Here is a 27,658-nt window from a genome sequence, read left to right on the forward strand (position 1 = left end):
ACAAAATAAAGTCTTGAATACTAAGTTTTGTGTTTTTAAATATACATGCAAGAATGATGAGATAAATAGCAATCTAATATTCACAATTATGCTTAAAGTAATATAATTTTAGAAATTTCAAATAGCACCACCTTATCTTTTATTGAAATTTGATCATAAAAACTATTAGCAGTATTGAAAAAGCAATTGCAATACGGAAAACGCCTGTTCTAGAGAGTAATTTAAGAAAGAATTTAAAAAAATAATAAGTAAAGAGAAACAATAGGAAAACAAAACATTTTGTTGTAGTTTATAACTTTTCCACTTTTTTTTTTTTTTTTGCAAGATATAATTTTGTATGCTACAAATGACAGGTAATACTACTGTTCGTACCATGGGAAGAAGTATCTCTATTAGCACAAAATATATTAAGATATTTCCACTATGTTTTTTGTATTGGGGTACTTATAAATTAACCATAAGCCGACGATTAATTGCAAAAAATAATCACATGCTAATCGTTTCGTTCATAACTAATGTTCGCCAGTGTTAGGCATTTAATGCACAAATACGTTATTCTAAATGCCGAGCTGTACCATGAAGATATGACCATATAATTAGGTATTTTGTACTAATAAGAATCTGCTGAATCTCAAATCTAACGGCATTTTCATAGTTAATTTAAATATCCGCTCAATCAGAAATCTCTTGGAATGAAATCATATACTTTACTTATACAGTAACTTTTCCTTCAACCAAAGCATGTGGATTCAAAAGTATGAGAAAAGGTAAATTTAGGGAACGCTAGATGCAAGACAACTTTTAGGAGACCTATCAACATCGAAGTTAATATAAGCACTCTAAGATTTATGTCGCCCTTGTGGTAAGTGAATTTCCAAATGTTGACATGATCTTAGTGATCTCTAAAAAGTGCTTATTTCTTCTGTTCTAAGTTCTCTAAAAAGTTCTTATTTCTTCTTTTCTAAGCTGTCAATCTTTTCATTTTCTGGGATGCCAGCATCATCGCACTAGATATGCATAATCCACGATTTTTTGAATAACAAATAATTTTGCTATTGTTATTTTTAAATATTTGTTCCAAATATCTGTTATTTCAATCATATTATTAATTAAAAATTATTACTTAATATTAAATATAAAATTTATTAATTTAATTAATACTTAATTTACTAATTTAAGTAACGTGTGATTGAATTAATTTATCTATTCCAGCTGACTTCTTAAATTTGATTTTTTTTCAAAACTATATATTTAATTTTTTTAATGGAGTAAACCATTTTCTAAAAAATTTGAATTAAATATATATGTCATTTCGTTAAATTGTTTGCTTTAGTTCTATAATCTAATAATAGATGGCGCCAGCAGTAAACGGAATATATGCAAACTCAAGTCACAAGTAATTAAAAAGGATTTGTATGGAATAGTGCATCATTAAATGCGAATATCGGAAAGTCGAGGTTACTCTCATGAAGGGGAGCGGCGACTTCGCACTTCCCAGTGAAGTCACCGCTCCGATAAATTTCAGTGATATGCAATTCAATGATACGATGATTCCAATAATCGGTCCATTCACTTTTATATCCATTCACAGATTTCTCCTTTTCGGTTTTGTCCGAGAGCTTCCATTGGACAGATCGTATCGATTGTTTCTTTACAGTGAAATCACCGCTCCGGTAAATTTCAGTGATATCGTATCGATTGTTACTTTCTATCGAGATCCAAATATGTAATCGAAATATCACCAGTAAGATCGTATCAAGGATTTGAATCACACCCCTCTTTAGAGATGCATAATCCACGATTTTTTGAATAAAAAATAATATTGCTATTGTTATTTTTAAATATGCCTTCCAAATATCAGTTATTTCAATCATATTATTAATTAAAAAGTATTACTTAATATTAAATATAAAATTTATTAATTGTAATTAATACTTAATTTACTAATTTAAGTAACGTGTGATTGAATTAATTTATCTGTTTCAGCTTACTTCTTAAATTTTATTTATTTTTTTCTCAAAACTATTTATTTAATTTATTTATTAGAGAGAACCATTTTCTGGAAAAGGCGAGTTAAAAATATATGTCATTTCTTTAAAATGTTTACTTTAGTCCTATATTCTACCAATAGATAGCGCCAGCAGTAAACAGAATACATGTAATCAAAGTCAATCCTGTCACGAGCAATTAAAAATGATCTGTATGGAATAGTGCATCATCAAATACGAATATCGGTCACTCCCGGAAAGTGGAGCGGTAACTTCGCACTTTCCGGTGAAATCACCACTCCGATAAATTTCAGTGATATGCAATTCAATGATACGATACGATAATTCCAATAACCGGTCAGTTCACTTTTCAATCCAATCACAGATTTCTTTCGAGAGCTTCCATTGGACAGATCGTATCGATTGTTACTTTCCAGTGAAGTCACCGCTCCGGCAAATTTCAGCGATGTCGTATCGATTGTTACTTTCCAGTGAAGTCACCGCTCCGGCAAATTTCAGCGATGTCGTATCGATTGTTACTTTCTATCGTGATCCAAAACCTGTAATTGAAATATCATCAGTAAGATCGTATCAAGGATGTGAATCACACCCCTCTTTGAAAAGTATTGATCACTTGTATTTGTAACTTTTTGATATTGGTTACGTAATAACCGCTCTTAAAATATTCGTCATCCCTACCCCTCTTTGAAAAGTATTGATCACTGGTATTTGTGACTTTTTGATATTGGTTACGTAATAATCGCTCGTGTAAATATTCGTCATCCCTACATCGAACCGGTTGGATTTATTTTATGTCACGCGACAGCTTTCATTTCCTTTAGATTCATTCTAACTTAAATAATATTATTGCAATTTTCGACATTTGTTCATACTAACTTTTATTTTTAAAATAAATAAATGGCACTGAAAAAGATTCAAAATAAATTTTAACGATATTATGAACTGCCACGAATTCTTATTTCATCGATTTGTATAAATTTTTTATTCCATTGCAGCTAATTTATCGTTCTCGTCTGGCAACAATTAGAGGCGGTTAGTTGTCGTGCCATTTTTCCGATCTTCATAGGTTATTAGTGAATTGAATTTCTGTTTTCATTAGAGCAGTGTTTTATTTATTTCTGTGAAATGCCAAACTGAAATTGGTACGATAATTTAACATTATTGATCTTCTTTCAAGTAAAATTAAACGATATTTTGCGATACAATTATTCAATTTTTCCGTAACATTAGATCGTTATTTCATAATTTGGCTTTTGAAACAAAGGTTCCGTACCGTCGATTTGTGTTTTACATATAAATGATATTGTTTTTAAGAGTTATGGGATGAATTAATAATGATTAGTACTTGCTAATCATTGAATATATTTCGCCATGGAATCCAAGATTAGCTATAATCGGATGCATTTCTAGATCAGAAATTTAATGTATATTTCGTACTCTTCAATCATTAAATAAGAATTCGTGTTTGATAAATCACAGCTGACATTGGAAACATATCCTTAACATTTTACAAATTATATCATGCATTTAAGCTTTCCAAAATTTTGACATATCTATTTTTTTCCCATAACATTTTTTTAACAAGAAAATTACTTTATCAATTAGTTGTTTTATGGACGTTAAAATCTTTTCATCTCTGATAAAAATCGAGTGAAATTTTGCCCATTCCGGAGCATATTCCTGTAATTATCTGATTTTTTTTTTCTCCATTTAATAAATTTCTACAGTGCTGAATTTATTGCCTACATTTTTTGAATTTATTCTGTTGAAGTATTCGTTTTTCATGCCAAAAGATTAATTGAAATAAGATAACTTCTTTGTTGAAAATATGTGTCTTGGAACAAATTGTTTGTTGTTGCTGAAACAATAAATATTATACAGTTACTGCATGTTTTATGTGTATTATGTTACATTTTGATTTATTTTATTTACATTTTGAACAGTGTACATTTTAAATTTCAGTCTATTTTTCCTGTTAAAGGAATTTTAATGTCAATTTTGTAAAGAATAATATAAAATATTAATATAATAATTAATTTTGAAATTTATCCCTAATTTCAAGTTGAAATTGAGTATAATTTGAGATAGAAGAGTCAGAGTGAACATTTATAAATACTCATTATCTTCATAATCACTACTTTCAGAGATTTTTTTAATCTTTTTTCAATTGCTGCTAATTTAGTCATTAAAAATTTTTTTTCACCATTTTTATATCTTATGTTTTTATTTATTTACTATTAGCTGAATGATTAAGTTGATATGACTTAAAATTTTTATTCCTTTAAAATATGGTTATTGAATGCAGTTTTTTTTTTTTTTTTTTTTCACCATCTTATTAAAGATAAAAAAAATGGGTGATAGTGATGAAGAATATGATAGACGAAGAGCACGGGATAAGTTTAGAAGAGAACGAAGTGACTATCAAGATCGTGGCCGTGAAGAAAGAGGACGAAGAGATGATTGGTCTGAAAGGTAAAATATGAATTGTATTTTTATTTTGCTTTTTTATTAACAAATTTTGAGTATGCAAATCCGAAGCTGCTTATTTAATCTGTTTATATCTATAATTAATTTCCTCTCACATTGTTTAAGAAAAAAAAAACATTAGAAAGCAATGTTTTGTTGAAGCTTACAACTGTATTGTTATATAGATTTCATTATTTTCAATTTCTATCTTTGTTATTTGCTTTATTAGTTTCATCAAAAATTATTCAGATATTGTCATGCTGCATTTTTTTTTCTACATATTACTTTAAAGAAGTGAAATTAAAAAGTGGATCTACATATTGCTTAAATGTGGATATCAGATTATACTCTACAGTCAGAAAAACCATGGTATTTTAGTAATTGAGAAAAACAAGTCAAATTAACCAATGTATTTGTTGCTCTGCCTTTTGCTTGTTCTATAAATAAGAAAAGTAAAAATACGATTTTATGTTATGTTCTATGTTCCACTCCTTTCAGATGTTTTAAAATCCCTCAACCGTAATTTGAATAGTAATGAAATAATATTAAAGATTATTAATAATTTATTATCTTTGTTCCACCATTTGTTACATATATACATAAAAATGTTTAAATTGCAGCTTGTAACTTGGCAACATATATATACATTCTGGGAGAAATGTAAAATGTGTAAATTATTTCTGCCTGCTTTTAAGGAATTAAATTTTAAGTAGGTTTTATATATTTATAATGTTTTTTGATTTAATACTTAAGGTAAAAATAATAACTTTTAGATTTATTAATATTAACTGCTACTTGAAATATGTAATTATTGTAAGATCCAGATAAGTTCAAGTAAATAAGTTTTAAAGAGAAAAGGTGCAATGTATATTCAATATAGTTGTCAATATGCATGAAAATGCTATATTCTTTTAAAAATACTTTTGGTTTTACGCAGCTTTTGCAATCTACATTAACACCCATGCTGTTTCAGAAACTAGATATCCAAATCTTCTTTAATGTTTAATCAAATATTTACAATTTTTTTTTTTTTTTTTTTTTTTGAATTTTGAGCCCTGATAGCTTGTTAGTAATGGTTATCAGGATAGAAAAGACTTTGATTGTAGATATTACAAAATTGGAAAAAAAAAAAATGTAGTTTATCATTTGATCAGAAATAGAGTTTGAGAAGTTCTTTAAAAAATACAACTTTGAATTTTGGTTGTTTCATGATTTTGCATGTGTTCTTTACTTGGAATATCAGAAATTTTTTAAAAAATTGCTCCCTGATTTTGCGTTTTCAATAAATGGCCTTTGAAGATATTGCAAAATGCAGTTTACTTTTATGTTTCATTTTTTGTAAATATTTTATTCTGCTTTCATCCATCATGTTTGTTTGTTATTAATATACGATGTAAAAATTTCTTTAGGGATGGCAGAGGCAGCAGAAGAGAATACCGCGATTATGATCCGAGAAATCGACGAGATCGGTATAGTCCAGCTCGCCATGAAATAAGTCCTCCCTTAAAAAGAATGCGCCGTGACTGGTAGGTTACAGAATGTTATTTCAATTCATTCCGTTTGGGCTCTTACTTAATCTGTGTCATTAAACTTTAATGAATTGGTCCTCTTTTTTTAACCTTAATTTGCTGTTGTAGGGATGACCGCAGCAGTGGCTACGGCAGTAATTTTGATGCAAATTATCCTGGTGGTGGCATGATGGGAGGAATGCATGCTGGATGGGGTATGCATGGACAAATGGCTCCACAAAGGTTTGTTTGTGTTGAAAGGTCTTTGTGAAAGGATTGTCTGATTTTCATGATATGTCTTGTTTATAAAGAAATTATTCTTTCTTTCAATTTTTGTATGAATGGTTACTTATTTGGTTTGTGCAGTTGTAACAAAGGTTTTCTACATCCTTCATTTTAATAATAGGTATTAATGTTTATCATGGGTTGGTCGTTTAAGATTAATTTGTGACTTTCAAAGGCAAAAATAATAAATATTTATCATTTAGAAGTATTTATTTCTTATTTTTCAATTTAAAAAATGAACCATTTTGCTAGGAGCAAATCACCTTTACTTACTATTCGTAATTCTTTCCTTCTTGCAGAAGATAAATCTAGAAAATAAAATATGGTTGTTCTGAATTTTAAGACAGTGCAGGCATGAGTAATCAAAATTTAATTTTGGAAATAGGTGAATGAATTAATTTTTAGTAAAATTTTCTAAATTAGACTTAAATTAAGGAATTCCAGACATAAAAATTAGAGAAAAAGAAATGGTAAGTAATATGAATAGGAATATTTCAAAATATTTGCTGTAAAATAATTAACTATTTTTAATAATAAAAAAAACTGATTTGGTGTCAAAAGAAAATTTAGTTGGTAGCTTAAAATGTTGCAATAATAATTCTAATCTTTATAATTTATATAAAAAAGTTCCATTTTTTAAAAAATTCTGTTTGCATATTTTATAATATTTCTATCATTTGCATCTTTGCTATGAGTAGGTTATTTCATTTTAAAGAATTTCTGTTGCAAGAGAAAAGGTTGGGGTAAATGTTCATAACTTTAAAATTATTTTAAATATTTGTATTCAAATCAAAAATTTGCAGTACTGTAGTTCAACTAATGTGTATTCTTTATTCTTTGCAGGGAAGTTGATACAGGTGTTACTCAACCACCTATGATGACTTTTAAACAGTTTTTATCCTCTCAGGATGATGGTATAGATGACCAAGAAGCTGTAAAGAAATATAATGAGTACAAACTAGAATTTAGACGGCAACAAATTAATGAATTTTTTCTCAATCACAAAGATGAGGAATGGTACGTATTTATAATAGTGCTTGCTGTGTCTATTTATTTTATTACTGTCACTTTATGTTGAATAGTTATTGAAAGGCTATATAAATTTTAGTCTCAATTCTGAATGAATAAGATAATAACCTTTGTCACCAGATCAGTGTATTATAGAAGTTATTAAATTTTCAGAATATTTTTTAAAATAAAGTTTTCTGAATTTCAGTCAAATAATTTTTTTTTCCTGCTGTCTTTAAAGATTTAAAAAAAAATTATGGAGTGAGAAAAATATTGGACCATAAATTTAATTATTTGACCTTCATTTAAACTTTTTCAGTAATTTTAAAAATAATTAGGTATGATAAATTTATTTTCAATTTCATTAAACCTGAATAAAGTTTTAAACCTATTTTATTGTGGAAGATAATTATTATATAAATTAAAACTTAACCTTATTGATTATCATTTTTTTTCTATATTTTAGTTTTATTTAAATTACAATCATTAACTTGTAGAAGATTATGTAAATATGTGTATTATTTCTTCATTTTTATTAGCTGCTGAATTATATTCTGGTAAAAATCTTCATTTTGTAGTATTTATTATAATGAATTCTGCATAGCTTCATATTTATAAGTTTCATTATTGCTAAGTCCTCATTCCTCAGCTCTCCAGAACTGCCATTAAAACATTAATTAAATGATGTCTTAGTGATTTTGTCAGTTACTTGCTAAACTAAAGTTTTGTGATGAGTAAAGAATGAAACTTAATAACAATAACTTTTTAAAATTCTATTCTTAAGTTTTATTGTATTGGAATCTATTGAGAAGAAACAAAAATCTGAATAATTTGCAAATTTTACTATTTTATGAAATAAAATTTCGAAAAAGATTAAAAAGGTGCCATCTTTCATTTTATAATGAGATAATAGATTTTATGTGAAATAATTAATAAATGCTATTGAATATAAAAGTTTTATTGTATATAAAATTACAGAAGTTATAAAATATTATTCAGTTGATAAGGTCAGGGGTGTTTGTGCTCCGGGGAAACCCCGGAATTCCGGGGATTTTGAACTTCGATACCCGGAAATTCCGGGGATCGTCGTTCAAAAGGAAGTAGGAATAATAATGAATTATTTATTTTGATCTGGGCGATTTTGTTTGCTTTGAAAGCAGAAAACGCAAGGTCAGCGTGTGTGGTGAAAACTTTTCCTTTCTTTCTCCAAAGGCAGTGATAATGCGTGAAAAGGGGGAAAAAACTTCTTTTTTGTTCTTTCCTTATTGCGAGTTATGACTCATTCCCCCGTTTCTCGGACATTCTCTTCTGGATTCTTTTCGGCAAGTAGGCGCGGCAGAAAAAAAAGGGAGAGACTTCGCGACCAGATGTGCGATCACGTGACTCTGGGTTCAAAGGTCTTATCTCTCCTGGCGTGGCGCCAATAAGTAGAGAAGGGGGGATTTTTCGCCGTATTAGCTATTTGTCATTGATCGCTTCGCAACTTTTTTTTTCTCCGCTGTGTAAAATTTTCTTTTCATTTATTGATGCACGTGTAAATTTTTCGTTTCTCTTATTGAAATATTTTTTTATTTATGTACGCAAGAGAATTTCACTTTGAAATTTCAGCATATGAAACAGAAATTACCCCTTAAAAATTCATATCTAATTAGTTTTACAGCATTAGATTCAGAGCTAAGAGGTAAAACCAGTACAATATTAGCTTTTGAAAAATTATCTTTTATGTCCCATATTTTTAGTGATAATGAAAAGTCAAAAGTAGAAGCTGAAATAAGGTTATACCAGAGTGATATTGATATCACCTAAGAAATGCTCTACACATCTGATGAAAGTGGAAATCAAGTCAAGTGTACAATTGATAAATAATTGTCTAAAGTTTTTAATTTAAAAGATGATTTCACAAATGATTATAAGTATCCTACATTGGCTAAATTGGTCAAAGCCTGCCTTAGCTGCTTCCATGGCCCATTAGTGGAAAGTGCATTCAACTTAATGGATACACTTGTCACTGACTATAGAACCTCTCTTAAGATTGATTCCCTAGATGCAGTGCAGACTATTAAATATGATTTAATGGCTTCTAAAGAAACCTCATGTGAAAAATATGGCTCAAAAAATCCAATGACTGATCCAATTCACAAAGATCTCTTACTGAATATGAACAGAAGTTGGAAAGCATATCAAGAGGACTTAAAAACATGTATTTCAGATGAGTCACCTATAAAAGTCTCTGAAAAACCTTCTACATTAGCAGAAAAGCAAACTGCTTCTACCTCTGCATGTGCAGTTCTCGAGGAAATTTCTTCAACTGTAAATGAGGAAAATAAAAGTCAATCTTCCTGCAATTATGAAGTTCACCACAAAAGAAAGACAAGCCCACAAACATCAGAAAATAAAAAAAAGCAGCAGAAATTAGATAATTTTTTTAAAGAATTAATTCAGGTAATTTAAAATATTTGCATGAAATGTAATAGTTTATATGTTTGAAAATTTATGGTTATTAATTTTGCAAAAAAAGTAATTCATTGAACTTTTATAATTAGGTCATTCAATATTTCATAATTGTAATTTTTCATTTCTCTCCCCCCCCCCTTCTCGAAACTCCAAAATGCCGGTAGTAAGTCCGTAAAAGTTTCAGGGGATTTTTTGGGGTCCCACAAACACCCCTGATAAGGTATAAGATTATTGGAAAAATTTGATTATGTAAAGAAATTTTTTTTTTTATTTAAAATTTTTGTAAGTTATTTTAAAATTTTATTGTAAAACAAAATTAAGAAAATGAAGAATATACATATGTTTGATATCAAATTCTAATTATATAAATCTTAAATAACACTTTCATGCAATAGAATAATTTTGACAAAATTCTTCACTCAATATTAGTTGCATGTGAAATAAATTGTGTAATCTAAATTATGATTAAAATGTTTTTTAATTATTAAATTATCTATTGTTTTTTTTTATTTTATTTTGTATAAGATTTAAGTAAAATATAATATATACATGCCAATTACATAAGCTAAATCTAATTTTTTTTTAGTGTTATGTAATTGGTATTCATTAAATTATTTCACAATTCTTTTATTGCCAGCTACAAAGAGGCTTTGTACTCTTGATTTAGAGAGTCGAGTGGGTACTAAAAAATTTTCTTCAAATCCTATTATCCTTCCTTATTGTAGTTTTGGATCTGTACCTTCCTCGTCTCTCTCATAATGTTGTAGAGTTGTATGTTGCCTCTCTAATGCTGGATTATTGTTACTGTATATTTTTTCCTCCACACAGTGAGCAGATTGACATCTGGCATTTTTCCTCGAAAAGAAATGCAACATCTTCAGTGCATTCGAAATATGAACTCTTTTCTCGTTCTTGCGCTGTTGATTTTCATGACTGTCGTGTAGTGAATGATGGAAATGATCTGAATTTGAAAGTTTTTTAGTCCCACTGTGAATTATACAGTGTGTGATTTTTAATTAAAAAAGTAAATAAGTTTAGGTAATACCCCCGAAACGTGGGGTCGCGACGCGTTATTTTCACTGCCAAGCTATGGATCTATGTAAGTCAGCGTTTAAATTATTGGTAAAACTTTTTCATCATTTTTCAAATAGTATTTTTATCTGTGTGTTTTGTTGTATATATTTATATAAATGTTGTTTAAATTCTATTAAGAACTTTGAAATAGCTTCCTTAAAACAAAAAATGTGTTAAATTATGGTTTTGTGGATCAAAACTCAATGCTTACCCACACTCCACACACACACATAAATATTACTTAATGTTTATATTTGCAGAAACGTCTTAAATTTAAAAGTTCTTTTGTCACAAAGTTAATGATTTATTGTATGTAAAAGTTCTTGCGCATAATCTTTAAATATCGCATATACTTTTAAATTTATTGAACCATCTTATTCCTAAGGTCATTCAAGTACTTCAGAATACTGTAAAACCCAAATTTTCCTTTCAAAGAAACAGAAAATTCTGTACCTCTTTAAAAACTGTAATGACAGTCAGTACTCTTAATATAAACATCAATTTAAATATGAAAATGTGAAAAACCAGAAATTTTGGGCTTAAGACTTCGTCAAAGTTATCTATTGATGGGGATTCAAAATGGAATTTTTTTCTGTGAGAGGTCAGGCTTGTATCTAAAAATTTACTCCTTATGGCTTGAAAATCTCATGAAGTTAAATGTGTCTGAAAATTGGAACTCAATAAAAAAATCATATTATAAAGAAATTCCATAATAGAAAAATAAATATTGATAACCACCAGAATGTAAACATACTAAATAATATGCAAATTATAGAAGTAACATATGTCCAGTAGGAAAACACCTTTTTTAAGCAAAAACACAGGAGCAAGTGCCCTTGAACAATGAATTAACTTTTTAGCACCATCTGTTAAATTCAAGAGGAAGTATAAAGTAAGGTTTAAAAAAAGAGAAGGGCATTTTACCAGAAATTGTATAACCAAGTGTACTTTCAGTAAAGATAATAGCCTTTGAAAGTTCACAATACCTGCCTTAATTATGCCTTCAGTGTTGTAGTAATTTTTGTGGAAATCAGTGTAGTATAAGCACTTAAGAAGTTTATTTGTTACATTTATATAAGAATCCCTGCTATTATGATTTTTTAATTATGCCAAGATTTGAAAAATTAAGTTTTTATAACCTAAATATTATAAGTTTCAATGAAATTACATAATTTATTCACTTTGGAATAAAATTCTTCCCTTTTATTGTAAATTCCTAGCAAAGTACCATTATTTAATGAATGTATTCTAATGAACAAAGCATGTGCGAAGGATATTCAATCACATTTAATAAAACGGGAGAGGAAATTACACAATGATATTGAGGACATGTTGGGTGTCGCAAGAGTTTCATTTAATAGGCATCAATCTTTGACAATGAGAAGTCTGTGAAGAAGTTAACTGCAGATCTTGTTTTAAAATCTGCAAATTAGAATTTTTATATATGTAGGAATTTTTTCTTAATGTGTTAGATATTAATATTAGTAAAAGAGATAAAATATTGAAGCAACTTTGCTTTAACATATCTTATAACAATTATTTACTTCAATAATATAATATTTATTGTTAAAAACCATGTGGAGGAAATCCCTTTGATTTTAATTTAATTTTTTAAAGTTTATTAGTATTTTCTCATATTAAATATTTTACTTTGATTAAAGCTATATATCCTAATCTTTAACTTAAAAATTTGCTTAGGTTCAAGTTGAAACATCATCCAGAAGAAAGTGCTAAAAGGAAAGCAGAATTACACGAAGCGTTGAAACGTAGGCTTGCTGTCTTCATGGAACTGTATGAAAAGGGTTGGGTTGATGAAGTACGCATTGACCAAGAAAATAGTGAACAAATAATAAAATTTCTTGATGCAGGTACTTATTTCATTCTCTCTGATGTTACAATCTTGTAAATGATAACATATTCTTGAAATTATATAGAATTTTCAAATTAATATCTGTTGTCTATTAGCATTTAGTATTCAAAATTAATGTATGTAATATAAATTAATAATTTTTTGTATACAAATTAATAAAATGTAAAGCATTATAGAAGTAACTATTGCTGCAAAGCTGTTCTTTTTGATGACTTCTAGTTTTTATATACTTTAAAAAAATCCTTAGTTTGTATAATTTTAACTTAAGTTTTTTATTTATTTATTTTGAGATAATATTGTGATTTGTCTGCTTTAGCATCTGGTGTTTAAAAAAAGTTTGATTACTGAAAAAGGGGGGAAAAAAATCTGATACTATATTGTACTTGCTTCATCTTGGGAAACTTAAAGAAAAGCATATTTATGTACAAAAATATTAAATTGTATTCAGTTTTTAAACTATAAAAATAAGCATGAGGTAAGATTCAATATTTTTAAAACATAATAAACTATTTGTCTTATTCAACTAAAAGTTAGAAATAGGGAGGGTTTTTTTTTTTTACATAACAGTATTTGTTTAAATAGCTTGAAAATTTCTTTCTGAACAGACTTTTAAAAAAAAAAAAATTAATTTAATTCAACATTATTAAAGTGTATAATTCTCTTTTTCCAAACTATTAAATTCCTTAAAACTTTATATATTTTCAGTTGTTGAACAATTTATTAAATGACAGGTGATAAATACAAAACCAAAAATTATTTATCCTTTAATGATTCTTATTTATAGAAGTAATCGGTTTGTCCTAATTTGTATTTATTCAATTTCAAGTGTATATAAGTATATATAATATGTAGTTTCATGTAAAAATATGTGGATATTTATATCTAGAAACTTCTCTATATCATAGATTTATTAAAAAGAAATGGAGAATAGCATAATTGCAGCTATACATGCAATAATATTAGTATAATTAATTTATAAATTTTCTGTTCTGCGATGATTCGTATCTCTTCAACACTACACACATACTTTCTCACACATTTATTTATTATTGAAATTAAATCTGTTTTTGAAAGAAAGTAGGGAAATTTAAGTATGAGTAGCATGCTCGGGATTTCCAAATATGGATTTGCTGTACAAATTAAGCAAAACTTTTTCAAGGGAATAGTTATTTTTTATTATCGCAGATATATACGTTGTGATAATTGATCAGCCATTTTTATCCTTAAATATCATTTGACTTGTTTTAATTATTTTTAATACAGCTTTATTGTTTTTTGCCCTACTTTTATCTGTATTTACATAAAGCATTGTCTTTTTATTTTAGTGGTTATAAAGCTAGAAGGTGGAACAGATTTTGATTTAAAAGTGCTTGATGAACCATATGAAGAGGAAAAACCTAAAGAAACAACTCTCTTGCCATCAAGGTAAAAAAAAAAAAAAAAAAAAAAATTTAAAGATGTAATTGTTATGAGTTTTTTTTTTTTAAAAAAAAATAGTTTGTTTACATTTGAACAATGTTTTATAGAACATATATATATATATATATATTCTATTGAACTTGTTATCAATCAATCGATTGATGTTCTGCTGTTAAAATCTTTTGCATTTTTCTGTAGTTTGAAAGAAGAAGAAGAAGATGATGATGAAAATGATGAAGAAAAGGTGAGAATAAACTTTTTGTCTGTGTACAAAGAAAGAAACTGATATGATAGTTTTGCCTGATTATAAAAATTTCACTTTGTCTTGCTTAAAGAAAATTCATGTGGATTGTTAAAAATGAATTCAGGGAACATTCTTAAACTATTCAGCTTAAAGTTATTAAATTTTACATTTTAAAAACTATTAAGCTTATTTTGGAGTTTGTTTAAGTTAGGAAAATCTTTCAAATCAACTGTCTTATATTTCATTTTGTAATTTTTACATTAAGTTAAGCAACTAGTGACAGTCCTCAAATGTTTGATGTTTTTCGCTTTGAAGAGAGAGGTACAAATATTATCAAAATATGTGTTTTTCTACATTAATTTAGACTGAATTGTATAAAGCATTAATTTTTTGCACATTAATTAATGCATTCATTTTTTTTTTTTTTTTTTTTTTCACGAAATGAAAACATAAACACATTTTCAGAAATGTGGACAGCACTTTGAAATTTACTGTGCAAGGAAAGAAAATATTATGAAAGATAAGATGTTTTGCAAAATTAAGCTTTTATTTGTGATTAAAGTTTTTTCTTTCCCCTCTTTTACTCCTTTTGAGCTAAATATAAAAATCAAATTTACTTCTCATATAATGAAAGCATATTTTTATTTTTATCATGCATTGGATGGGATTTTTGTTTGTATTTTCAAACTTATTCACCTTGTTACAGAATTTGTTTGAATTATAACATTATAGTAGGAAATAAGGAAAATATGGATTCCTCTCATGGTTTGTTACCTAATGTATTATTAACTTGTGACCTGTTTTGTAGTTAATTTTCGTATGCCTGAATCTGAAAAAGACAAATAATTTATTATAACAATTATAATGTCACAAGCACATTATATAGGCACAAAGGTATAGAACACCATTTTTCTGTAAAAACCATGTATGCATTAAGAAAGTTAAAAAAAAATTTTTTTTAAGCTGATATTTCAATTAAACCTTAATGTTTTTAATATCACGTATGTATTTAATAGTTATTTTCTGTAAATGTAAATATTTTTTTATACATGTATAGATTGATGAAGTAAAATCCAAAAAGAAAAGAAAACGTTCTCACAGCTCTCGGTCTGGTGATGACAGCTCATCTGGTTCTGAATCAGATTCAGATTCTTTGCCACCAGGTAAATATATGATGTTAATTGTTCTGGTATTAATGTTGCCATTTAAGGCCCTAGCCTACTGTTCAGCTTTTTCAAATTCAATTCTCAGTATTGTTGCACATTGATTTCAATGTGATTTGATGGTGGTCTTAAAGAGGCTTTATAACTTAATCAAATTCTGCCTTAAAAGATCATATGCACACCTAAAATCATTGATAAAAGTAAAATTGCATTAAAATTAGTTGGAAATATAAGTATATGTGTATAATTTTTATTGAATTTGAAAAAGTAAGCTATGGCTTAAAAAAAATTAAAAACAGCTTTAAAATCATATAACTCAAGAAAAGGGAAAGGGGTGGGGTGAAAAAAAAGATTTTCTTGAAAACTTGAGTGTTTAATATTGATTCTATCATCCCCCCCCTCCATCAATTATAAAACTATTTTTATTCTGCACACATGCCATAATTTTTTTGTTTTGTTATAAATTTAAATAATTTTTGGGGCTTTCTTTTCAATCAACTGATATGAAAAGCAAGTAAACTGAATTTTATGTACATGTACATATGATTCTTATTGGATTTTGCAATTCACAGGCATTTTTCATAAGTAGAGTGAAATATTGCTGGTAACCAATGAGAATGAATTATTTTATTGACAGAAACAGGCCATCCTCATTTAAATTTAAATTTCCAAGAGCACCAAAATTACAACTATGTAAAATCATCAGCACTGTAGTTGAAAAATCCCTTCAATTTTGAAGTCCACTGTCATACATTTAATATGGATTCTGCTTTGAATTGTGCTGGCTACTTCGATTCAATTAATTGTTTTATTACATGATTTGCTTTTACAATATGTGTTATATATATTGTTTTTTTTTTATTACTTCTTCATCACAATTTCTTAATTAATCATATAATAATATTAATCTGGTATTATAATTTTAATTCTTTTTAGGTAATGCCATGATTGAAATTCTGTTTAGCATTCATGCTCTTGTTCAAACCAATTTAGGAAAAGTAATATTGATTATTCAATTTTCCTTTAAAACATTAAATTGATCCTGCATATCTAATGAAAATGAGAGCAAGATTTTAAGGACAAATTATTATTTTTTTTTTTTTTCTATGGTTGGAGGACTAAAGTTGGTAACTTATAGTCAATGCGATTTTGCTGCACTGTATAATTTCTTTTATATTTATACAATATTCCTTTTAGCTTAAAAATGTATTTTAGTGTTGCTAATAGTTTCTTTCTGCAGTGTTATGTTTGTAATTGATTATTATTTTATTTTTTTTCTGTTTGTAGAATTATAGTTCAGTTTTGATTTTGGCAAATAATATAAATGTGAAAGATCAGTCTGAAGGAAAACACATCTTTTCATTCATAAGCACTCTACCAATGTGCATGTGCTTTTGCACTACATCTTTCATAAGTAAATCTGTAAAAATCCACTCTGAGATGTGATTGGCAGGTTAAATACTATTTAGATGGTGCATTTCTACTGTTGTATATATTGATTAATATATTTGCAAAAAAAAAAAAAAAAACATAGTTAAGTGTTTATAAATATGAAATTGAACTAAAGCTCAATAATTGAAGAAAAAAAGAATTTTAGCATTAATTTTTACTTATTTTAATAATGAAGAATGGAATTATTTTTCATATACTGTTAAGACATCAATAAATATAGGAATTGGTTAAAGCTCAGTAAATAAAGTGGCAGGGGTGGGGGCAAGATGAAGATTTTAATACACCCAATAATATCAGGGTTTTTTTAATAAAATCTGCAAATAAATATGAGCAGAAATTAAAGCCAAGAAAATTAACTAGTCACTCATCATGTTAATCATTCTGTGCTATATAATCATGAATAATATAGCTAATTTGTAAAAAACTTGAAATCTTGTTTCAGATCCGATATTTTGAACTATGCAATTCCATAATTCTTTCTTGCATTTTAGGAGTAGATGACGAGGAAGGCAGACTTGCCAAAAATGGCTTGCCCAAAGGGAAATCTCGCAGAGCACGCTCACCTTCTGAATCGGATAAAGATAGTGTTGACAAAGATGACAGCTTAGACAAATCAGACATTTCAATCAAACAAGAAATGGATGACAGTTTACCTGAAAAGGTTGTGAAGAAAGAAATTGATCCAGATCTTGAAGAATGTGAAGAAGCTGAAAAAAGAACTGAGGAAGGTAGTTAAAAAAGCAAAAACCCTTTTCTTGCCTCTTACTTTTTAACAATTTTTGTTGCTGTTGGTTCCCTGAAAATTTGGCTAGAAAAAAAATAATTTCTTGATGTAAAACATGATCTATGTAGATTAATGTGTACCTACGAGGAACCAAATGACATATAAAGTGTAAAAAAAATCATTTAGAATTTATTGATGAAAATATTTCTGCAGAAAAAGGTGCTGTATGCATTAGTTACAAGTACAAAATGCTTATACGTGGAACAAAGAATTTAATTCACAATAAAATGCTGGAAGTCTAGTTCTGGAACAAGTTTCTAATCTAGGTTTACATCATGTACTTCATACATTATTCATTTAAGTATATTGGCACTACATAATTCGCCTTTTTTTTAAATTAATATTTAAAATCATTAATTATTTGTTACTGAAATAATTATAATTTTGACTTGATGGAATGTTGTTGTTTCTTATGGCATTTGTCATAGATAAGTCTGCTGACAAAGTCGGCAATGTAACTAGCGTGGTTTTTTTGTTTGTTTTTTTCCCCTTACCATGATTAAAAAAGATTTACACATTTGTAGCAGTATAATGAAAACATCAAACATATGTAGAATTAAAATAAGCATACTTGATTGTAAAATATTTGTTCATTTGAGAAAAATTTTATTGTACAACTAAAATAATTATAAAAATATTTTGTAATAAAATATTTGGAAAAATTGCTGAGATATTAAAATCCATCCTTGTTTGATTTTCAGCAAAGATGCCATTGTTTTTTTGTTTTTTTTTAACATTCATACGACTATTGAAAAATATCTTGTCTTTTGAAATCATAGCAAACAAGAATTTTCATACTGGAAAAACAGATCTCATGCTGTATTTTCATCTTAGTAATTGACTCTTTATTTGGTTTTAGAAAAATCTAATTTGCAGTATTAGAATAGTAGTATTAAAATAGTAATTCTAACTGGCTATTTTAAAATAGTATTGGCAAATTTACTTATTTGTTAAGAGGGAAGTTTGTTAAGAGGATTTGTATATAGGGAGGAAGATGTAGTTTTTCTCTTTCAAGTTTATGAATGTTTTGCTGTTGCTATTTAACTTTCTCTTTTGAACTTGTAAAAAATTATTTACAACATTTTGCTTATTATTTTTCATTTACCAAAAAATGTTTATTGGTAAATGTATTGTATATTATATTTGAGAGATATATCTTTCAGATGGTGAAAAAGAAGTTGAAGATGTAATGGATGAAAAAGAGGATGAAGAACCAAAACCAAGAGCTCTTCATAAAACTCATTCCATCTTCCTTAGGTATTTAGCACCTTCCATTACCAAGCAAGAAGTTGAAGCAGTAAGTAATGATTATTTATTTGTTTGGAGTTTAATTTGGCTTGTTTTCCTTCAGCTCAAAGACTGGATTGAGTTAAATATATTGTCAGGTGAAGAGAAACACAATATTTCTGTATCAATATGTTAAATAATATTTGTTTAACCTAATTTTTGAACATGGTGATATATATTTTATATACTTTAACTTGAATTGTTTTGTGTCTGTGAACATACAATTTCATAGTCAATTTTTCACATGACTCTTGATGTACTGGAATTCTGACACATATATGTTCTTAATGATACCTTTTTAAAAAAATTTTTAAAAATATAATTAATATTAGATTAGTTTAATGAAATGCACATACTTCCACTTGATGATGAATTAAAGAAAATTGATTTTAAGGATCTGTTATTTTTAATAAGGAGTTGTAAATTAGTTTTAAAAATAGGCAGTATTTTTAAAAAAAGAAAGGAATTCTCTATGCTCTAATTAAAGTGTGATTTTAATTCTGTTTTTGTTTCTTATTTTGAATAGAGCTCATTATTGGTTGGGCAATAATGGATTTTATTTTTTTAAACTATGGTGTGATTCAGATAATTTGCATTCAGAAATAAAAGCTATTTCGCTCTTTAAGCATTTTTTTATAACATTATCTTATTTTTATTTTTCAATCTCAATGCAAACATTCACCGGATATATACTAAATGCTTTCTAAAACTGTAGATGTGCAAGCGATTTCCTGGATTCCTTCGGGTGGCCATAGCTGATCCACAACCAGAGAGAAGGTTTGTGCGAAGAGCTTGGGTTACTTTTGAAAGATCAGTGAACATAAAGGAGATGTGCTGGAAATTAAATGGCATTAGAGTAAGTGTAATATTTATATTTTTTATGATAATTATTGCTAAATAATTATTTTTATATGGTCTATTTTTTATATTATTACATGAATTATGACACTAATCATTAATTAATTAAAATAGTATATTAATTATGATTAACAAGTTTAAGGGAGACAGAAAAAAAGATATTGTCCATTGTAGACTGTAAGATATCACAAGACTAAAGTATTTTTGGAAATCTGTAATCTGTTAAAAAAAAAATAAAAGAACATATATATATGTTAAGTTTGAAGAATTGTGACATTTCTATTTATAATTATTGGCCCGAGTTCATGAAGGGGGCAGTTCCAATTTTACTTTATTTTAAAAAATTAGAGTGAGTGGAAAAGTTTTTATTTGAAAAGAAATGCCAGTAAAATTCCTTCTGTTTCATAGCTTATAGACTGTTGCTTGAAAATACCCTATTCTTACATAAATATATACTAGAAAACAAAATTCTTAAATTTGCAGTTCTTTTTCTTGCTGAAGATCTTCCAATAGGTTCCTTCACAATTGGTTAACACATTATTTTATCTTATCTGTTCAAGAAAATACTTTTGTTCATTTCAAAAAATATAATGGGGAGTTAATATTAATTGATCTGTTATGAAGTTATAGAGTGGTAATAATAATTTATAGAAGTGCTGAAAATAATTTTGACTTATTTAGTTTGTTTCCAGTTATTTAAAAGAATTATTGCAATGCTCTCTGGAATCTGTTGGAATACATAATTAATGTATATCTTTTGGTATTTGCTAATTATCTGTCTTCTTTCAATAAAATTTTAATATGTTTTATTATCATTGTTCCTTTTTAATGATTTTTCAGTTAATTTTTTTAAAAAAATATTTCTTTTTTCTAATTATAATTTTGTTTCTTTTTCTGTTGTAGTTGCGTGACAGTGAATTGGGTGCCATTGTCAATAGAGATTTAAGTCGAAGGATAAGATCTGTGAATGGCATTTCGTCTCATAAACAAGTAGTCCGTGCTGACATTAAATTGGCTGCCAGGATAATCCAGAATTTAGATAAACAAAAAAAACTGTGGCAAGATGACGATGAAAGGAAGGAAGAACTTGATGAACGAGTAAGTCTTGTGCATCCTCTAAAAAAAATTTTTAAAGTATTTATGTGTAGGAGAAGCTTATTGTCTCACCCCGTCCTCTTTTTACTATTATTACAACTCTTAGATTTCCACAATTCTTTGGATTTCAGGGTTTCCTGGATCAAATTTTATCTTTCTTGAGACCAATTAATATTCTTTTTATGTAATACTTCTCTAATATTTATAACATCTCAAGCACTTTTTGCATAAATGCATTTGTTTTATATTCAGTCAGTCATGCTTATTTTACTTTTGCTTTGAATGATCTATTATTTTATTAAATTCGTCACAGACAAACAATATCATGTTTGAATTACCAGATAACTAGAGAAAATAAATTTTGTTTTTAAATGGATTGAGGATTAACATTTAAATTCTTACATCTTTTTACTTTTCGAACAGTAGTAATTTTAGCTAAAAATGAAACTCTTAAAGCACAAAGTACCATTTTATTTATATATATAATAGCAAGCATGGGTAACATCTCAAGCAAAATAAATTTTCAAACATATTTTGGTTATCAATTAAATGTTGTGTGGTTTATAAAAATTATTGAATAAATTTTATAGAAAAAGTCCTTAACAACTGATGCATACGCTCATAATGATTATAAACAAAATCCAATATGTGAATAGAATGTTATATGTCCCCTTTAAATAAAATGATTATTTGTGTGCTTTTATTTGCATTGAAAGTTTTTTATTTAATTATTTTTATTTGTGTTTCCAGTCCAACCTAGTATTCCATATCATTGTCTTGCTTCAAACTGAACATGATACTAGAAACGGACTTGTTACTGTCATTAAATCTTGTATATAAAATTTCATAATTCTAGTTATGGGTTGTCCCCCCCCCTCCTCCAAAGAAATATAGGAAAATATATTAAATTAGCATTACCTTGAGAATTTTTTTGATATGCAGTTGTTAATGTAATATCAGGTTATTAATAATAATTGTATGCTTTCATATCAGTTCTACAAAGGAATCATAGACAGACTTGTATTTACCTCAGTCTATTCGTAGCAATAGTTTTAACTATTTACATCTTGTCTCTCCTGATCCCCTGCCCTCTTAAAAGATTTATAATTTAGCTATGTACTTTCAGCTGAAATTTTCCATGTTGTAAAGATTTATTCCATCATTATATTTCCTACTACTGTGTAAAAAGCATCTGCTTCCCCCAGTTTTTATTTCCTAAATTTCTTCACTCTTATAGGGATTTCTTCTGAGCTCTAAAAACCCTCTTCTAAAGAATATCACAGACTACCTTATTGAAGAAGCTAGTGCCGAAGAAGATGAACTTCTTGGAATGGGTGATAATGATGAGAACAGAGACAGTGAGGAAGGCTGTACTTTAGAAAGAGATGAGAACCTTGTTAAAGTAAGTTTGCTTATTTTAATGGTTTGTCATAAAAGTAAGATAATTCTTATTATAATGCATTAGTTGTGAAATTGCCTTTTAATAAAGATAAAAATTATGAAAAAATATTTTTAAAAATAGCATAATCAAAATTGAATATTTTTTAATTGTTTTCATTCCATAATTCATTTTCTAAAATGGAATTATTTTAAAATATTCTGTTTAAATATTTGAGGCTTATTAGTTGAAGATAATTCAAATGTCTAATTGTAAAATACATGATTGATTTTTATTAAATTAATAGAAATTATAAGCAACATATTAATAATTTATAATAATTAATATATCGTAGTATAAAAATTCATTAGAGCTGTTAAAATTGTCTAAAATAAACATAGTATTATATTTTTAGTTGTCTCTTCATTTTAAATAGTGGTTGGAATATTTGTGTTCATTATTTAACAAAACTGACTTTCAATTTCAGGTTTTGGATCGACTTTTGTTATACTTGCGTGTTGTCCACTCTGTTGACTATTATAATAGCAGTGAATATCCTAGTGAAGATGAAATGCCCAATCGCTGTGGTATTATGCATGCAAGAGGTTCTCCACCATCTAGTAAAGTTACTCAGCAAGAGATCAACGACTATATAAGCCACTTTGAGCAGAAAAGTCAAATTTTCTTGCAAACCCCAACCAAACTGGATGAGGAAGAATGTGTAAAATTGGGTAAAAAAGATCCTGAAGCTGAAGTTGAAAAGTTTATACAGGCAAATACTCAGGAATTAGCAAAGGATAAGTGGCTATGTCCTTTATCAGGAAAGAAATTCAAAGGACCTGAATTTGTTAGAAAGCATATATTCAACAAGCATGCAGAAAAGATAGAAGAGGTCAAAAAGGAGGTATGGAATCTGATAAATCTTTTCCTTTTGTCATTCTGTCTTCAAATGTGTATATATTCTCTGGGATTTTTACTAGATTCTTTTTTTCATTTCTGTTGACCTTTCATGTTCTCCAAGATGATTACCCATTTTCATTTGTTAAAGTATCTTATTCCCTACTGAAGAATAAATCATTAATCAATTTTTAAGACAAATTTATTTACGTTTGTATGGAGAAATTAACTGGCTGGAGTTATTAGATTAAAAAGGAATATGGGCAATTTAATTATTATTGGCAATTTGTTGAACAACATAAATTCTTCTTCTGAGCATAAATATTAAATTAACAGGAAAATGCTTAATTTTGCACATTTTTTTTAATGCTTTGTCGTTTGCATATTATAAAAAATATTGGAACTTAACTGCAAGTTTGTCTTATCACAAAATCTTGAGCAAACTATTTTTGGAGGTTGAAATTGTGAGATCCCCCCCCCCTTTGTGCTTATAAGTATAATTGCTTATGGAAAAATGAATTGTGTATTGTCAATAATATTTTAGTTTTGCAAAAAATAAAATTCTTGGTTTTAAAAAAATTACTATCCTTTATTAAAAGAAGGGGGAAAAAAATGCCAAAAGTAAATAAATCCATTTTCAGAAAAGTTTCATAGTGTTTAAAAATATTATTGAGTTATGCATTGAAAAGAAAGGATTAAATGTAATAAATGATTATTCTTGTATTTGTATTTGTTTGCTTTCATACTTACCTTGTGTCATATGCAGTTTGGCAGCTTAAATTTCTTATTCTTATTGTAAAATAAGAGGCAATAACAATTTCAAAGTTTCATAGTGCATTTTGCTTGCAATATATAAATGCATCCAATAGCATGTTAGCAGAATTCAAACATGGAAGTAAAAAATTTTATGTATAATCTTTTAACATGTTTAATTATTAGGAGAAAATTCATTGTGTTATCGCTAAAGTAATTGTCAAAATTCACAGCCCAGTTGGGAGGACAGTAACTGCATAATATCTAAATTAGTTTATTTTATGAAATATTATTTTTAGAAATGATCATTGACAATCTTCAGAAATTTGCTTAGTTTTAAATTAAAATAAAATTACTTAAAGGTGAATATTCCCACCTTTAAAAAAAAAATGTTTCATCAGGTATTCTACCACTTGGTACAGTAGTGAGAGAGAAATATTTGTTTTAATATGTAATTATTTGAAATAATATTTAAAATAAGTGTTTTTTATTGTTGTTTAATGAAATAATATAATCTGAAATTTTTTGAACGAGGAGCAATATTCTTGTTTTAATATTGTTAAAATATTTATTGGTACATTGTCTTCTGTTTAAGGTTGAGTATTTCAACAATTATCTCATGGATCCCAAGAGAGCCCAACTTCCTGAACATCCTTCTAATAGGCCAACTGGTCAAAGAACTGAAAATATGCATGGAATAAATGGACCACCATTTCATAGTGGACCATTTCCACCTCCCATGCCTCCATATTTTGGACCCAGAGGACCAGGACCAAACTTTGGAGGTATGTTATTTTTTGATTACATTGATTTCATTTTTAATTAATCATACGCATATACTCTTTAGAAGTTAAAACTTAAAGTAATTTTTTTTATAGCTTATTTATTATTTATAGCTTATTTAATTTTCAATCATTCATATCTGAGCCAAATAATCCCTCCAAGTAACTAAAAGAATTTTTTTAAAATAAAGAGCCTGCATATATTTATATATTTTTTTAATCAGAATCTAAATTCCAAGAATGTTCTGTCATAAAATTTTAAGAATAATAGCTTTTAAATTGAATTTTAAAAAATAAAAAAGTCTGTTCAGCTACTTTATAAGTTAATTTTCAATTGTTTAATTTCAGTGTTTTGATTTAATTTAGTATTGAAAATAGGGAAGGTTTATGGAGCTTCAGTTGTACTTTTATTGTATATGTATGTAGGTTAATAATTCTAAATATGCTATAGAAATATACAATTAATTGTAGGATTTGGTGGCCAGAATTATGGAAGAATGGATATGTATCGAAGTGGATATGGCAAACGTAACTTTCAACGGTAAGTGATATTCTAAACATATTTAAAGCTAAAATTTTATTTGCATAGAATTAAGATATTATAACCTTTTATTAAGGTGGTATTAAAATTAATTTTCTTTTCATTTCTAACTTTATGCTTCTGTACAATTTCATTTAGTCCATTAATTAGATTATTATATGGGATATTTCTGGTGAAAGTTGTTAAGAACACAAAAGTAACATGATAAATCTAGTTAAGCTTAATAAATGCACATGATTTCTCTATATTACACTTTTATTTTGATGAATTAGCAATAAATATTGGAGACAAAAGATTTTTCATTTAAAATGCTATTATAATTGTTTTGAAATTTTAATAATCCAGATAAAAAAATTCTCATTATGTAAAAACTTTTTATCCTAAGAAAGATGTTTAGATAAATACAGAGTAATGTTTTCATTTAAACTTAGAAGACCTACTATGTTGATAAAATTTCTAAAATTCAGTAGAATAATACATAATATATTCCAAAAACAAAATTCTTGATTTTTTTTACAATTTATGTTATGCGTACTGCGAACAGTCTTTTTCCTTGGTATCTTGCAGTGATCCCAGAGAAATCATTGGTTATCACGATGTGGATTCTCCGATGGATGTGGACTATTTTTAAATTATCAGCGCTTGGTCTCTTTTCTATGAAAAATTTTACTCTGTACATATCTCTTATCTACTTATCTGCCACTATAATGAGGTGTGAATTTTCTTTCTAAAAAATAAAATGTGTTCTTCCTAAAAAGAAAATTTTCTTATATTAAAATCATCACTTGTCCAAGAATCATTTTAGTGGCAGTCTGGTAGAGTCAGTGTGAAACTGCTTCAACAATTAGTGTTCTTACATGTTTCCATTTCCAGAAGAAGTCCTCGCTCTGACTCAAGAAAAATGATCACGTACAGAGATCTTGATGCACCTGATGATGTGGAGGTCTTTTAAGTTATGTAATATATTTTTATTTGCATTATCAACCTCATCTGTAAAGTCTACACTTGGACATCATTTATTGTCATTAAATGCTTTTGATATTTATTTGTTGCTTTTTTTTTTTACAGTAGAATAAAATTTTTTTTGTAAAAAATTTTATAAATAAGAATCATTGTATTTTTTTAATGCGTTTCTTGTTAAATAAATGCTAATAAACCAAAACGATTTAAACTTAACTATTCGTATAATAAACTATATTTCAAAATAATTATCACTAAATTTTTAGGATATGATAATTTAGATAATCTTATTTTATCATAATTTGCAATGAGTAAAACACTTTTCACCATTTCAACTCTCTCTTTCCTCTTAAAGTTTGCACTTAAATCACATGTAACAACTTATTATGCACATGTGTGTTCTTGCAGATTTATCTTATTTTACTTACTGATGGCAAGCCTTTTTTAGCTTCTATTTGAAAAAACACACACACAAAATATTTGGTCAATCTGAGATCCTACATCACTATCGACATGTTGTATAGAAATGTTGTATTTATCTGATATTTAATTTTAAGAAAAGTTGAAAAAGATCTTTATTGTTAATTTTTTTAAGTTGACTTAATTTTTTTGGTATTAATAGTTTTTTCCCCCTCATTTTTATGATCATTTCTATGTTTTATCAAATTCAAAAAGGCATAATTTTACAATAGAAGATGTTGTGCAAATTCAGAAATAAATAATTAAAATTTTAAAAAATAAATATTTAAAATTAATTTTTAAGGATTTTTTTTCAATAAAAACTATGCATTATTATAAAATAGGAAAAAGATACTACACTTAGAATATACGCAGTTTATGTGTGCATACTTATACAAAGGTGCTTAATTTTTGGGGATAAAGTGCTAAAAAGTACTTAATTTTTGCAGCAGTTTTTCACTATACATCCTGCAACATTTAAAATAAATATAGGTAAATAGAGCTGGCCTTGGGAGGAGTGATCCTGATAATATGTAAATAACAATTGTTTATGTTGTAAGAATCTAAAGATTTGAAATTAAGAGGAGAATGTTTTCTCATATTTCTCGTATATTTACATTTACACACTGCAACTTGTTATACTTTTTTCCTCATTAAGATTTTTTTTTTTTTAATTATGTGAAAACTAGACGCATTTATCTAAAACATAATTTTTTTCAAATGTTACACAAATTTCATTGTTTTTCATAATCAAATTTTTCTTGAGATTAATTTTTTATTGTGTAATAGTTTTACAGTATCTATAACAAGCATCTCAATATATATATATATATATATCTACTTTGCTTGGTATTTGTATTTGGTGCAGTTCATTATTTTATAAAGATCAGCTTTTTTATTCCAACCTTGTAT

The 27,658-nt window shown here is 27.3% G+C and overlaps 1 protein-coding gene across 3 annotated transcripts; it reads left to right on the plus strand.

Annotated features, from left to right (window-relative positions):
- Positions 1 to 3,031: 3,031 nt before the first annotated feature.
- Positions 3,032 to 26,372, plus strand: LOC129965488 (serrate RNA effector molecule homolog). 3 transcript variants are annotated; one of them, XM_056079411.1, is made up of 18 exons: positions 3,032 to 3,151; positions 4,351 to 4,481; positions 5,885 to 6,001; positions 6,113 to 6,226; positions 7,112 to 7,285; positions 12,503 to 12,672; positions 14,000 to 14,099; positions 14,292 to 14,337; positions 15,395 to 15,500; positions 17,444 to 17,680; positions 18,900 to 19,033; positions 19,739 to 19,879; positions 20,785 to 20,979; positions 22,214 to 22,378; positions 22,842 to 23,258; positions 24,600 to 24,789; positions 25,258 to 25,327; positions 25,895 to 26,372. In XM_056079411.1, exons 2-18 carry the CDS (start codon positions 4,360 to 4,362, stop codon positions 25,956 to 25,958), a joined length of 2,562 nt encoding a protein of 853 aa, XP_055935386.1. In that variant the 5' UTR covers positions 3,032 to 3,151; positions 4,351 to 4,359; the 3' UTR covers positions 25,959 to 26,372. The 3 variants fall into 3 exon arrangements, with proteins under 3 accessions (XP_055935386.1, XP_055935385.1, XP_055935387.1); XM_056079410.1 differs by having other exon boundaries at positions 26,201 to 26,372; XM_056079412.1 differs by lacking the exon at positions 6,113 to 6,226 and having other exon boundaries at positions 26,201 to 26,372.
- The last annotated feature ends 1,286 nt before the right edge of the window (positions 26,373 to 27,658 follow it).

The sequence above is a fragment of the Argiope bruennichi genome, chromosome 4 (assembly GCF_947563725.1).
Source record: "Argiope bruennichi chromosome 4, qqArgBrue1.1, whole genome shotgun sequence".
NCBI lineage: Eukaryota > Metazoa > Arthropoda > Arachnida > Araneae > Araneidae > Argiope > Argiope bruennichi.